Source organism: Miniopterus schreibersii (genome assembly GCF_964146895.1).
Source record: "Miniopterus schreibersii genome assembly, chromosome: 2".
Lineage (NCBI taxonomy): Eukaryota > Metazoa > Chordata > Mammalia > Chiroptera > Miniopteridae > Miniopterus > Miniopterus schreibersii.
In genome coordinates this window covers 1,132,770-1,148,229 of record NC_138102.1, presented here as the reverse complement: position 1 = coordinate 1,148,229, position 15,460 = coordinate 1,132,770, and the positions used below count along the sequence as shown (strand labels likewise).

The 15,460-nt window shown below is 53.8% G+C and overlaps 1 protein-coding gene across 1 annotated transcript in view; it reads left to right on the top strand.

Annotated features, from left to right (window-relative positions):
• CSMD1 (CUB and Sushi multiple domains 1) overlaps positions 1-15,460 on the top strand; it is a 1,001,626-nt gene that overhangs the window by 661,689 nt on the left and 324,477 nt on the right. The window contains exon 6 of the mRNA XM_081129106.1: positions 10,532-10,644. Coding sequence (XP_080985232.1) covers positions 10,532-10,644 — 113 coding nt within the window. The remainder of the gene's footprint in view (positions 1-10,531; positions 10,645-15,460) is intronic.

Sequence of the window (15,460 nt, the reverse complement as noted above, 5' to 3'; positions counted from 1 at the left end):
CATAAAATGTGCATAAAATAGATTTTTAAAAATAAGTGAATTAAGAGACATGTGTTCGAATGACTAAGCAAGAGCCACAAAACGCTAACTAAGCGGGTTGCCCGTGAAGGTAGACGACAGGCCTCCTCAGGATCCGCGTCTCCTGACGACTGCTCGGCGTTGTCCTGGGCGCGCATTCAGGGGAACCCGCGAGCGCAGCCGCGGGCGAGCCTCCCGCTGCCAGCCTGTGCCCAGTGTGCGGGAGACGGACCTGGGTTACGCGCCAGCCGGGACGGCGCGGGCCTCGCAGGGACGGCTGGGCAGGGCGCAGTCACGCTTAGAAACCGGTCATCGGAACAGGTGGAAACAGCACAGCGGCTCCTGTCTCCATGGCTCTCTGCTGGGAACTTGGGGTCCTCCTGGACTTTGCGGCAGGCCCCCCGGGCTCAGGGCCACCTGGACGGAAGCTTTAAACGTGGAGCAACCTGAGCATTGCCCCTCGGAGCCCGCTGCTGTGGATTTCCCAGCCTGTGTCTTTTTTTTGTTAAATCCTCACGGAGGGAGTGAGGACGTTTTCTCCACTGCTTTTCGGAGAGAGTGGAAGGGAGGGAAGGAAGAAGACAGAGAGAGAGACACGGACATGAGAGGCAGCAACTGGTTGCCTCGCACTCGCCCCGTGGGGTGGGGATTGAACCTGCCACCCAGGTACGTGCCCTTGACTGGGAATCGAACCCGCGACCCTCCGGTGCTCAGGCCGATGCTCTAACCATGGAGCTGCGCCAGCCAGGGCTCCCGGTCCTATTTCGTAGGAGCCGACGTTCTCTGGGGGGTGTGGACCCAAACTCCTCTGCCATCTCTCGTTCTCACTTGGCCGAAGCCATGTCTCCTCCTGGTCATCCGTGGCCCTCGTGGTTCCGGAAGACGCCTGTGTCCCCCGGCTCCGGCCGTCGGCGTCCCACCTCGCTGCTCTCCCTCCCCCTGAGGACACCTGTTCTTGGTGTCTGTGTCCCCCGGGCCCCTCCTGCCCCCCGCGTTCTTCTCAGGCCCGGTCCTGGGCGCTTATGCCTCCCTGTAGGCAGGAGGCGTCCCGCTGCTGGGACCCCGCGGTCTGATGAGATGCCGGCTCCCCGGGGCCCGGGGCCACAGCCCTCAGCCCGTCCTCCAGGGCCGTGAGCAGCGTGTTCAGGCGACCGCTGTGCTCCCTGCGTGGCTGTGCCACACGGTTCCGCAGACCCAGCGGCTTAAACAACAGACACGTCTCGTCTCCCCTTCCGGAGGCTGGAGCCTGAGGTGACAGCGTCCCCAGGAAAGGCTGCTCCCGGGGACCGAGAGGGAAGGGTCTGCCCTGGGTCTGCGTCCTTGGCGCGGAGATGACCACCTTCCCCTGTGTCCTCGCATGGCCGCCCCCGTGTGTCTGTGTCGTCCCCTCTTCCTCTGAGGGCACCAGTCACGTTGGGTGAAGGCCACGCCCATGGCCCGTTTTCCTGAACCTCTGTGGAGATGGGTCACCCGGTGCCGTGGGCTCTGGGACCCTGGTGTTTAGCACTCGAACGTAGGGCTTTCCCCTCGCAGTTCAGCCCCTGTGACCCCTCGGCTAGACTCACGGTCACGGACGTGAAGTCAGAGCCAGAGGCTTAGCCAGCCGCGAGCTCCTGGGGCATCGCACACCAGTGGGAAACAGAAGCCACTCGGCGCGTTTGGAAAGTTAACGAGGTGACATTCTCTTCAATGCGAGTGGGAAAAATGATAGAATGTTTGGAAAATTTTGACCTGATATGTACGTATATATACAACCATACCTATATATGATAGGTAATTATAGATCTTACATTATACGTCATAAGTCACAGAGTAACTCGCATGTCTCTGTGTGCATATCTGTATGGATCCGTATGATGTGTGTGCATGTATGTGTGTGTGTATGCATGCATGGATGTGTATGTATGTGTGCATGGGTGTGTATGTATGCATGGATGTGTATGGATGTGTGCATGGATGTGTGTATGTGTGGGTGTGTGTATGCATGTATGTGCATGTATGTGTGCATGGGTGTGTGTATGCACGGATGTGTATGTGTGTATGCATGGATGTGCGCGTATGCATGGATGTGTATGTGTGCGTGTATGCATTTATGTGTATGTATGTGTGCATGGATGTGTATGTGTGTATGCATGTGTGTATGCATGTGTGCATGGATGTGTGTGCATGGATGTTTATGTGTGTATGCATGTGTGTATGTGTGTATGCATGTATGTGTATGTGTGTGTGCATGGGTGTGTGTGTATGCATGGATGTGTATGTATGCATGCATGTGTGTGTATGTATATGGACCAGGGCCCCGAGCACTCACCTTTCCATGAATCGCTTTGCAGGCAGGGGCGGAGTGGGTATCAGCACAAAATGAAAATCCGTTTGGGTGCAGGAAGTGGAAACGGGCGGCTGAGAGGCACCAAGAGTGTCTGGTCCTCAGCACTACCCGTGGCTCCCGACAGGGGAGGCCCGCGGTTCAGGCGAGTGGGGGCACTGCCTGCGCTCACCCCGCTGGGAAAGGGTGAGGCTGACCCGGAGGTTGGGTGAGCTGACGTCAGAGTCTGGGTCTGTGATGCCGCAGGGAGATGAGCCTGGGGCAGAAAGGGTGGGGCGGCACCCCTGGGAGGGGCTGGCTGCTCCCCGCCGTGGTCTGGAGCCCTGAGCAGGGGGAGCCTGCTTTCTGTGTTGGTGTGTGTGGCCCCAGAGATCATGCCAGCCACAGACCAAACCCGAGGCTGCCTGAGCTCCTGTGGCACTGATCTGGGTTTGCGGCTGGACGGTGCTCCCGACATGCCCAGGCTCTGACGTCTCAGGGTCGGAGCTGCACCGGTGCCCTCAGGAGAGCATCCGAGAGGCCCAGCCCTACCCCGGGGCACGCGGCAGGCGGGATGTGAGGAGCTGGTCCCATTTGGTGATGTCATTACACCAAGCGATGTAAGAAGTCTGCTTAAAAAAAGCTGACTCATTTCAGACTCTTGAATCGGGCTAGGATGAGCCTTACCAAGGGAAAAAATATCGTTTACCATGTCTCAGAGAATACGCAGTCCTAAAAATAATACCCCAGGGAAAACAATCGGGGATGCAGAAATCCAGGGTCATTTCGCACCTTTTTTCTGTCAGTCTCAGAGTATTGACTGTGTGTGTTTATTATAGAAATCTGCTCGCACTGTCTTCGTTAATCATCGAACGCCCACCGGCGCTCAGCCATCCTCCCGCCGACCGGGGAGCTGGGAGGCGCGGGCCTGGCACTGCCCACTCACCTCAGGTGCTGTCCTCGCAGACAGTCCCGAAGCCACCCGCCGGGGTCGCGGGGTCGAGGGTCAGAAGCACCCCAGAGCGTTTCTTTTCCAAGCCAGTGGCTCTGATGCAGACTCGTGTGTTGCAGCCCAGATTTTTAATATGCGATTCAACCTTGTGCGCACGGGAGCCGCAGGTCCTTCCGCAGGGAGAGGCGAGGCCTGCGCGGAGCCCTGGGGTCCGGGAGGGAGAAAATGCTCCGCCGGCTGGAGCCGCTGGCTCGTTGGCCTGGTTCCTCCTGGCTGGACGGGACGCCCAGAGGACTTGCGCCGAGAACTGCTGCCAGGCGCGGTCCCTGGCCTGTCTCATCCTATTACCCGTCTGCCCGAGCCCTTGCCTGGCTTTGTTCCTAGCGGTTCCCTGACATTTAGTCCTGAAGCTTCAGAGGACGGGATCTGTCACATCCTCTCCCGGTGGCCCTCAGGCTCGACCTTCGGGTTAATTCCATCCCGTTTGCTGAGTGCTGGGCGCGCTTGTGACCTGCTCTCAAATCCCTCTCCTCTGGGCCGAGCCCCTTTGTCTCCACAGGGCCCACGCTCCTGCCCCTGCCCAGTCCCTGGCACAGCAGCGTTCTCACTGTCTGAGTCCCGTGTCACCGTCAGGGCTCAGTGGACAGCAGATCTGAGCCCCTGGGAGTCACACTCCACAGCAGAACGCTGCGGGGAGATTGCTGTCCCTGAAGCGATAGGGTCGGCCTTCTCTTAATCACCCCAGCCTTTCTAGTCTTAGGGTTCCCTGTGTTTTAGGAGATCACATCGTGAACAAAAATAAAACCATCGATGGCCAGCCAGTGCGGCTCAGTGGTTGAGCATCGACCTTTGATCCGGGAGATCGAGGCTCCGGGTTGCGGGCTCGATCCCCAGCCGGTCAGTGACCCTCTCTCATCATTGATGCTTCCACTCTCCCCCTCTCCCTTCCTCCCTCTGAAATCAATAAAGACATATTTATAAAAAATAAAACCATAGAAACCATTTTCAATGAATGTTTTGATACCTTCATGTGTCTCAAGAACTGCAGAGACCGGGGAACGGGTCAGAGGCCGCCTGGAGCCTCAGGGTGCGCAGTGCTGTTGGGGAAGCGGGTGTCTCCACAGCCCCCAAGAACACAGGACAGACTCCCAACACCCACAGAAATAGATGGAGCGGGGGGAGGGATCACGAGGCCACGATTCCAATCCCACTCAGGCCGTCATGCAGGGAAGACCTTCGCGGGGACGTCTCTCCAAAGGCTTTGAAACCCAGAAAGCACTTAACAGGCCAGTGAGTCCCAGGGCTCCGGATGGAGGCCCCGCGGCGCAGGCGTGGAAGCAGCAGCCCGTGAGCTGACGGAGGGGGCTCCGCGGCCTCGTGCGGACGGAACGCAGGGCTCTAGGTCGGGCAGGGGAGAGAGGGCAGGGTGGCCAGAGCCTCCAGCCCCGTGCTGAGGACGGTGCCCTCTTCCTCCATGATGACAGCGATTGGACTGTTTGTAGAAACGGGGGGCAGCTTGGGCGTCACCGTGGATCCTCACATTGGTTCGCTCTGCTCTCCGGTGACCCCTGACCTCCTCAGCTGACAGGTCACGGCTCAGGCATCACGTCTCCAGGTGGGTCTGGCCCCTCTTGTGGGCCTGCGCAGTGACCTTACTTCCCGCTGGGGGGCGCCTGTCCTGCGTGTGTGTCATTTTGAGGTCAGTCTTCTCGGACAGGCCGTGGGCACCTCGGCTCACTCGGGGCTGCAGCTCCCAGGCCCAGGATGGGGTCCGGCTCTCAAGGTCGCTCCCAGTGTTTGCCGACTTGGGCTTGAATTATAGGTGCTGCGGCTTGTGTCTGAGCTGCACAGAGTGGGTCTGAGTAGAGCGGAGCACAGAGAAGGGTAAAGGTGATCGCCGGTCACAAGGGCTGATAAAGCTACCGAGAGGCAAGGCCGAGCTACTGGGGTCCACTAATGTTAGAACCTCCCAAAGAGCCTGGAGGGAAGAGCCAGAGAGAGACGTGTCCGGGGGAGACCCTCCGGGGGCTGGCCATGGGCCCCACCACGGGAAAGAGGAGTCCAAAGGAGGGTTCATCCCGACGAAGGGAGAGCTAGCGGCTTCTTCTGCGAGGTGATCTCAAGTAGGCGGCGGGCGTTTACGTCTTTGTTTTGCTTGTTTTCCCAGAGGGCGCATACGTATAAAACTTTCAGAATACATTTCTGGAAGTATTTGTATGTAAATAGGTAACTATCACATGTGCCTGTGTACACACGTGCATGTGTTGGACACACACACACCACATGCAGCTCGTCACTGCTTTTCACGTCTTCTCAGGGGAAAACGGCCTTTCCTTCCATGTCACTTTCTTCAGTATACAAAATAAGGCTTAGAACAGCCGTGTTAGAAACTCCATATATGTTCCCGGGACGGTGGCTTTCACAGGTCATGTGGAGAACGGCCAGTGAGAAACGCGACATCTCAGCAACACTTTGTTTGGTCAGATATTCCATTTAATTTTGAGAAAAGAGACACATGAAACACCTCTCTGAGCCGCACTGAACACACACGTCCACAAGAGCCCAGGAAAAACCAGCCCCGCTTCCAGGTGACCTCCCCAAGCCGACAAGCAGTCCCGGGTTTAGAAAGCTCTTCAGCCTCCCCGGGGAGGCCGGGCATCCAGCCTGGTTGATGGTGTTAAAGTTCCCCGGCTTCCTAGTCTCCATAGTTAAAGACGCTTAACTACCGGAACACCCAGCGGTTTACGACGATTTTCTAAAGATGGAAGAAACCTGGCTTAACGTCAAAGAGCTGACACGCAGCTCTCTCCGGAGACGTGAGCATTTCCAAATGCGCTGCAGAGAATCATCTCGGGACGTCGCTCTGTGTAGTTACATAAGGAAAACGAATGAGCTGCGATGTTTAGGGCAATGCGCTCACCCCGGGATTGCAGGTGAGGACGGAGGCGGGAGAGGTGAAGGGAAGAGAGACGCCGGGAACTCGGTATAAATAGGATCCTAAGATTCATGGCGAAGCTGTTCCGAGAAAGTGGAGCAGACTGGCCGGGCCTATTTTGGCTCCAAGAAGGTCGTCTTAACTTCAGTACCCGTGAGGCCTACACCCGTTTTTACTGTTGGTGGAAACAAATCCTTGCTGACTCCTTTAAAGGAAATGAATTGGCCGCTGGATTCACTTGCTTAATTTGGCTTTACTGGGAAAAGCAAGCGAGGACGACCGGTTCCTCGAGCCGAACCTACAGGGACGGCCGGGGATTCTCGCTCCCGCTTGATGGGTTTCCTGGCCTAGTTTGCGAGGCTCCAGAAATGAGTCATGTCTAACGTCCCCTCGGGAGCCCCCTTTCCGGCCAGTCACGGCAGCGGGTGTTCTTTATCCTGACCGTCCTCTCATTTACGTCCAAATGTCTTTGATTCGCCTGATTTCACCAGGTGAGGACCGTCGTTTCTCTATGTTTAGGATTTAAAAAGTCAGTGTATTGTGACTGATTTCACCCAGATTTCGTTGACCCCTATTTCCTCCTTTCTCTTTAAAATGCTTCTGCGTTGCGTCTCACGCTCAGTTTCACGTCCACTCTCCACGGCTGCCCCCGATGCCCCTCATTTATAAAATGATCTTATAAAACCAAAGCAGCAGGCCGAACGGGGCTGCAGCTAAGGACCGAGGACGCTTCCCGGGCCCTCGCCCCAGGGGCGGGAGACGCTCGGTCATGGGTGGCAACAGGCAGGTTCCCCCGCCGGGCGTCCCCAAGATTGGTGCTGAGTGTGGGTTCGTGACCTGTCCTATGTGCTCTCCTTCCGGACAGCTTTATAAGGAACAGTAGCATCTAGATATTAAAAGGCCGTATCATTTTCCGCCGCGGCCACACGGGCGAGCTCAAACCCGATGGCGTCGACCAACACAAACGTCTGACCTTACGGCTCTGCGGGTATCAGCCTTACACGGCTCTGTCTGTGTTAATTATCGGCACCGTTACAGATGCCACTCACTTCCCGGCCCCTGCGCCCCGCCGCCCAGCCCCGCCCCCTGCCCCTCACCCCACTGCCGTCTGCGTCCTTGGCGGTGCCATCCCTCCACCTTGTTTCACCCGTTCCCCCCGCCCCTCCCCAGCGTTGGAGGAATAAATCGCACGTGGACAGGGCTGCTTCTCTCTGCGGGCTCCGGAGAGGGCGCATCGGGCTGCTTTCTGCGGCCCCTCGAGGAGCCTGTGCTCCTTGTCCCGGCCCCTCCTCCGCCACCAAGGTGCCCAGCCGCCTGGGCCGCGAGCTCTTCCCGCGCCGACTCTGGCCTCCTTCCCCAGGTGCCCTCTGCTCGCTCGCCCTCTCCCCGGCCTCCTTTTACTTTTGAAGATCTTTCTGATCCCATTGGGCCCCTGAGAAGCCAGGGTGGTCTCTGCGCCTCACGATCTGTGGCTCGGTCACACCTTCCGAGGGCCCTTTGCCCCGGGCGGGCATCACCACAGGCGCTGGGGGCACAGGTGCTCCCGTGGGAGGCAGGGCACGGAGGTGTTCACCGCGACGCTGATCTGAACCGTCGAGTGTTTGTGCATCCACAGGATCTCCCTCCGCTGTGAGGTCGGTCAGCTTTCTTCGCCTTAGTTTGTACTGAAGGACCAGCTGTGCAGGGCAGGGTCCTGTTCCCCAGGAAACTCCACTTACACAAGTTCGCTGACACCCATCATCTGATCACCTTCCTGCCCAGCGTCCGCCCAGGTCACCTCGTAGGTGCTAGCGCAGGTCCGCAGACCACGGCCCACAGGCAAACCCGGCCGTGCGCTAAGAAGGGTTTCCACCTTGTGAAGTGGTCGAAAAAACATCAGAAAAGAATAATATTTTGTCACCCGGGAAAGTTCCTTAAAACACAGATTTCAGTGTTTATAAGGACAGTGTCCTCAAGAACCCACCACACGGACGCCGCGGCTGGTTTTGCACCAGGACGGGTTGAGCCACTGGACAGACTGACACACGACCCCTAAGGTTCCTACCCGGCCTTTTCCACATGAGGCTGTAACATGGATTTCGTTCTGCAAACTTCAGTAAACGTAGGAGAGCTCATGGGCTGCGGGTGGCTGAGCCCAGAATGCGCTTCTCCCATGGCCACTGTTCGCACGGGGCTGAGAGGTCTGCGACCTGTTCCTAACAGACTCTATCACATAATCTCACCCGGAGAAAGGGGGTGGGAGCCTCCGTATTAGATTGATGAATATTTCTGGGCACCCGCGTCCCCGACGTCCCCAGTCTGTGCAACATAAATCCCAGCAAACGGGCAGATCTGAGTCCCGCATTTCTGCTGATAGGAGATTATTTCAGGGACACCGGCACTGTTGCAATTGGTCACAGTCAAGGTTTGGCTTTTAACTATAGACGGACACCGCACGTGTCCAACCCGAGGGTTGACAGGGAACAGCCGGACGTCGGGGAGCCTGGCTGTGGTTTCTTATGATGCTGCTTTTACGCAGGTGGCGGAGGGAGCGGGAAACGCTCTGCACAGCCGCCCGGGCCTGGCAACCCTGGGCCCGGAACACTGTCTGCACCCTGAACGAGCAACTGGGAGTCCCAGCTGCCTGGACCCCCCAATCCTGGGCCCGGAACGCTGTCTGCGCCCTGAATGAGCAACTGGGAGTCCCAGCTGCCTGGACCCCCCCAATCCTGGGCCTGGAACACCGTCTCCAGCCTGACCCAGCAGCGGGGAGCTCACAGGTCAGCCCACGAAGGGCCCCACCTGGTTCAGCTACAAGCCAATGTCTTAAATTCTTACTGCCTACACTCACAAGCATCGGTTTGAAAATAGATTCGACACCAGAGATGAAAAATAACTACACAGCCCACAGCCACATGTGAGTGACATTGAAAACGTGCTTTGGGGACATTTACACGCACGTCTGTGGAGCTGCTTCAGTGCCTGGTGGTGTTTCCAAGCCCAGCTACAGCCTGGAAACCAAGGTCCAGAAAGGACGGCCCAGCTGCACAGGGGCCCAGCCAGTGAAAATCGAGCTGGCACATCCCCTGCGTCTGACGGGTCCCAGCCCAGTGACTCACGCCACCTGCCAGGACAGTGTCACCCGGGGGACCCTGCTCCCTGGGAGGCACTGATTGTAGGGCTGGCAGAGGCTCCCCGGGGGAAGTAGGTTCCTGCCTTTGTTGTCTGACTGCACCTGTCAGAAAAGGTGGGCGATCTTTTAATAGCCTGACCGGAGGTGGATCCTATCTGATGTTTGGGGGATTTAACTGTTTAAGATGCTCCTTTACTCAAAACAGGCTTTTGCTCCCTTTCAAATCCCTTGGCCAGTTCTCCTCGCCAGTCTCATAAATGCTCCCCTACCGCTCGGCAGTGGGAGAGGCCGCGTCCTGAATTGCGCAGACGGGCGCTGACACCCCAGGTGCTTCTGACCCAGCGTGGAAGCGGTGACTTTGAGCCGACTGCCGGGGAAACCGTCGCTAAGGGCTCGGATAGCTGACGGTGGAAGTTTGCCGTTTGCCTATTTCTTTACCTTTTAGAAGCCATCGTATTGAGGTTCTGATGAAATAAGAATTAAAAGGCTATTTTCTCATGTGCGTGTCGTTAATAAAGAATCCAAGTGTCTAATATTCGTGGACGCTTTCACTCCATTAGAAATAAACACAGCGTTTGCATGTGGGCGAAGGTAAAAGTCCCCGGACGTTCTGAGGTTTAAAGGCAGCTAATAAATGGCTCTGAAGGCTGTGGGGTGGGTTTTGTATGTGTTATTTTTTGAATTGATTTTAGAGAGAGAGGAAGGGAAGGGAGAGAGAGAAAGAGGGAGAGAAACATCAGTGTGAGAGAGAAACCCACCCCGAGCAGAGATCAAACCCACAGCCCGGGCCGGTGCCCTGACCTGGAATGGAACCTGCGGCATTTCGGTGCTCAGGATGGCGCCCAACCAGCTGAGCCACACCAGCCAGGGCGACTGCTTAGTGGGCTTTAAAAGTGGGTTTAAAGCCATTTTGCTCAGTGGTTAGAGCATCGGCCTGCAGACTGAAGGATCCTGGGTTTGATTCTGGCCAAAGTCACATACCTTGGTGGGAGGTTCAATTCCCGGCCCCGGTTGGGGCACGTGCGGGAGGCAACCGATGGATGTCTCTCTCGTATCCATGTTTCTCTCTCCCTCTCTCCCTTCACTCTCTCTGAAACGCAATGGAGAAAATATCCTCAAGTGAGGATTAAAATAAATAGAAGTGGGTGTGACGTAGGACATTGGCTCTGTTGGTTCACACGGGGGATTTTTCTGCCTTGTCTTTTCCAGGCTCACCGGCATGAACCTCCCCTCGCCCGTCATCAGCAGCAAAAATTGGCTGCGGCTCCATTTCACGTCGGACAGCAACCATCGGCGCAAAGGATTTAATGCTCAGTTTCAAGGTAAGAACGTTTCCCCTTATAAGAAAAAACAAAAAAGTAGCAAAAGAACTACTGGTCTTTTCCAACCCTGAAATTTTAGGATTTTCTTGCTAAAGACAGGGTAAGAAATACAAGCCTGAAAAGACCTTCTGTCTCTATGAACAATTAACATTAGAAACAAGTAGCAGCTTATTTATAAAGCTTTATTACTGTGATGTACGCAGGTTTTTCTTGTTTTGCGGGAATTATTGCTAAGCTTTAATCAGTAACTATCAATTAGCATTAATTTTAATTTCTGTACCTAAAGAGTAAATATCCCAGTGCTCTGGTTATTTTTTTTAATCGGTACCCTAAGAATGGTGTAGCATAGATGTTGCATGAAAATGTGTAAGGTATGATCATCTCATTCTTAGTTCTAAAATATATTCACAGAACGTAAATCCAGCTGCCTGGCTTAGTAATTTGTATATAAATGACCCTCCAAACAACACTGCGCCCGGAGATGCTGTCGTCGGCTCTCTGTAGGGTTGATTCTGAAACTCTCTCTGTATCTAATTTCTCATGTTTATACCTGTATAATATTGAATCATTTCCTATATGTTTCTAATAATCAATAATCCTTAGCAGTACCATGAACAGAATTCAATCTAGTAAGAGGTCCATTGGAAACAACTCCACTTTCATTTGCAAATAACAAAAGCATGACTGTTAGAAAGTGAGATGGTTTCCCAAGCAAACTTCTCTAGTGTCCCCCAAACATGACCACAGGAACGCCAGTTCATTTAAGGCCCTGCTCCCCAACATGTGCCACATGTGAGCCAGGGCCCCCGAGGAAAAAACTATATACAACCCCCAGAAACTTGTAGGTCAGAAGAGCGATTTGTAAACAACTTCCGTGGAAGGCAGAGCACAAGCAGGTCACGCCAGCCACCCAGGTATGTTAGTAATGCTCCAGCCACTTGGTCTGGATCATAAATCAATAATTACAATGCCAGCTCACTGTTCATAATTAGGTAGGTAAATCTGTAAAGTTGTTTCTCAACTACTGCTTGGTCCCCTCCAAGGGTCCTGATGGCTTGATTGGTGCTGAATACAGGAACGTGTTTGGGTACCGTCCCTCCAAACTGATCAGGGCGTTTGGCATCTGCATCAGTGATTTCGACAAAGACGAACAATAGAGTATCAAACCTGAAGATACTAGAAATTGGCGGATATAAGAAACATACTGGTTGACAGAAAATTGCAAGAGCTTAACCATGTCAGCCCCTGATATTGAAAGAATACTGTAGGTATAATTCAAGCGGTGGGTAGAAAAATTCTCACATAGATCCAAAGAGATAAAATGTGCAAAAATACAATGCAGTGTGCACGCGGCTTAACAGGCCCAGATTAGGAAAGCTCTCCAGCTGGCTTCGAAGTTCGACTCAAGACCATGTGGCAAGAGGGGCCCCCATTTTTTTTTCATTAGCACATGGGCCTCATTTCCAAGGAGGTGTCAGGCCTGAGCGCAGGAGTTAGCAGGTGAATGTGGAAGATGGGTTTGGTACCATCACCTTTTGTAAGGAACCCGGGACAGGTGGAGAGCAGCCGATACTCACAAAAAAGTAAACTGACGAAGTAGAACCAGAGACATGGAAGCAAGGAAAGGCCGGGGGATCTCAGAGGGACGGGAGGTGGGGTGGGTGGGGTGGAGAGAGACTAACCAAAGGACTTAGATGCTCACACGCATGACCCACGACACAGACAATAGTGCGGTGAAGGCCTGGGGGTGAAGCGGCAAGGGAGGGGAAAAGGGGGGACACCTGTGATACTCTCAACAATAAAGATGAAAAATTAAAAAAAGAAACATTCAAAAGGAGACCTGAGGTGCTCCCGAGGAGGGCGGAGGTTCCTGCAGGGAGGCAGGACATTGATTGTTCTGACTCCTGAGGGCAGAGCCGTCACCAGTGGACGGAAGCTACAGGCCGCCCCCCGCTGAATCCAGATCAGGCGTGAGGGCAGCCGAGGGCAGCCGAGGGCAGGGGGCCAGCAGTAGCTCCTTTGAAGTTCAGCTACAAGACCACGTGGCGAGAGGGGCCTCTCAGAGCCCCTACCAGCCGCCCTCAGGTCTCTGAAAGCTGCCCCCCGGCGTTGCCACCTGGGGGCCTCTGGGAAACCTTCCATCCCGTAAGGAAAGCCCATCGTTCATCTCTCTTCCCCCCCGGATGGAACACCAGGGAGCCCCGATCGGTACTGGACTTTTATTTCAACTAAAGAAAATAAGATTAAAAAACAACAACATGCTGTTGTTATTACCAATACAACTGCGAAAAGGAAAAGCCTTGCTGATGAACATTCTCGAAAACCAACAAGAACAGCAGTAATAATAATACTAGTGAAAACCTACATGGTGTTTCCCCAAATGCTGTTTCAATATCTATGCAAATGTTCTGTCGTAGAAGCTGCATCTTGGGTGATTTGGTGAGAAGGGAACCTTTTTAAAAGACATGCTTTTCTCTGCTTACTGTCATTTCTAACATCACTGCAGTCACATTTCTCATCCGTGGTTGCTCTTAAGAATATAAAAATCCCACCCGTGTGACTTGGAGAAAATGTGACTGTGAATTAGGTGGGATTCTATGAAACTCCTCTGCGGCTTCCCTCGCAGCCCCTGGTGGTGTCTCTCCACCAGAAATCGCCTCTGCGTCCGAGACTACAGTGGCCGCCTAGAGTTTCATAACTTCTAAAAACAAAGAACAGCCCGGCCAACGTGGCGCAGTGGTTGACCTCTGACCTGTGAACTAGGAGGTCACAGTTCAATTCTGGGTCAGGGCACATGTCCAAGGTTGTGGGCTCGATCCCCAGTCGGGGGCATGCAGGAGGCGGCTGGTCAATGACTCTCATCACTGATGTTTCTCTCTTTCTTTCTCTCTTTTCCTCTCTCTGAAATCAATAAAAACATATAAAAAATATTTTAAAAAGAAAGAATACAGTCTTTTTAACTTGGTGCTCTTCTTGGTCAGATAAACAGCCGCCACCGTAAGCATCTTCCTTCCATTTCTTGGGGTCTTTAGCTGGCACCTCCATTCTTTGTCCCCTGAATCTCACACTTTGCTCTCTGGCGTCTGTCTCCTCCGCCACCCAATCACGTTAGCGCAAAAGCAGCAGTAAAGTTGATTGAGAAGTGACAGGGCCCTGTGGTTGCTACTCCTAAAATATATTCACCTTTAAAGCAGCACTGGGAACAAAAGACGTGGGAAATGCAGGAGGAGCCACCTGATGTATTTGCAACACCTGTGTATAGACCGAGCTCTCCTGCAGTGATGGATTTATGCAGGACGCATTATTTTTTACAAATCAGCTGAAAATTGAGCCCATTCTTTATATGTTGCCTCTGTCATTAATTATAATTAAATAATCACCTTGTTAGCGCAATTTGTCACCTAGACATTTTCGATGTCTACAAGATGGATTTTTAAAGGTGAATTAATCTTGGACCACGGATGCCTCTTCACTGTTAAGCAGCCGTAGATGTGCTGAGCCCCAGCTTTACATATGTTTACCCGGCTATTTATAAAAATACAATTTTCACAAAATGAAATGCCATTGATTTCTGTAACTGATGAATGATTTTGAAACCGTTTGTCATAAATTTCCCATCTGTACCGAGAACACCCTGTCCCGTAAGTCAAGGGAGAGGCTGACCGACCGCGGATTTAAATCTTGAGCTGACACAAATCATTCGCTCTCCTTTTAGGTGATCGTTCATTTAACTATTGATTGTCCTTTTTGTTCAAAATGAAGACCTCTATAGAAAATGAAGACTTTCGTGTTGTTGAAAACGTGTTTTGGCAAATTAGGAGCCTGGTCTTTTCAGACGGATTCAGTGTTGGGTGTAACAGGCGCATCCCCCGCTGCCCAGTGCTCACCTTCCCCGCCCCTGAGGTCAACTGCGAAAGCTCCACCGAGGGGCGACGGACGGACCTGGACCCCGCGCCGTAGGCAGGTGTTCATCTCCCCCTTTAGGACAGAAACTCTGCAAAGTAGCGGAATCATCTAGAACCTGGAAGGTGCTCGATTAATACACGTTGAAGAAATGAAGGAAATCACCTCTCCGGACTCTTCCCAGGGCCCCAGGGGCCCCTGGTCTGCAGAACCGGTGAGGACCCTGTAGGGGACGCTCTGGCTCCCTCCTCTGGTGGGCACCACCTACCCTCCTCCAGGGGCACCTCTCAGGTAGGTGCGGACCAGTGACGTTTTCTTCTAACGGAAATCAATTAGCAAACCCTAATCTTATGGCCTCTGCATAATTCTGAAAACCCCTACACCTCTCAAAGAAAAATAGTTTTTAGTCGATATAAATTCACTCAAGTAAGAAACACATATCACTTTCCCTAAATACGTACTTGACCTTCTCTCAGAGCCAAAGAGCCTTGCGAAAGGCCAGCCCCTGTGCTTTCAATAACTCAGAGGAGACGCGCGCCCGTGTTCCCAGCTGCCGACGCCTGGCCTCGACTCTGTCATTAAGGACCTGCCACTGGCCCGCGTGCTCTCCGCCTCGCGTCTCGCCGCCTCGCTCTGGGAAACGAGGGACACAGCCTCTGCCTCCCAGTCCCGTGGAGGAGCCGGTAAATTCGAGGGAAGCGAGTCCCGTGTCCTGCAGCCGCCCTGGGCGTGAGCACATCAACACCCACGGCCGCCCCAGGGTCTTTCCAAACCCGGCTCACTAAACGGAGCGTGGTCGGATTTCATTTGAGAGAGATAAAAAAGCCCCAAATCGGGCAACTGTTCCCTCACTGTCAGCGGAAGCCTGAGCCACTGCCCCCTTTGGAAAAGCCTTTTGCTGTGAAGCTGAGGC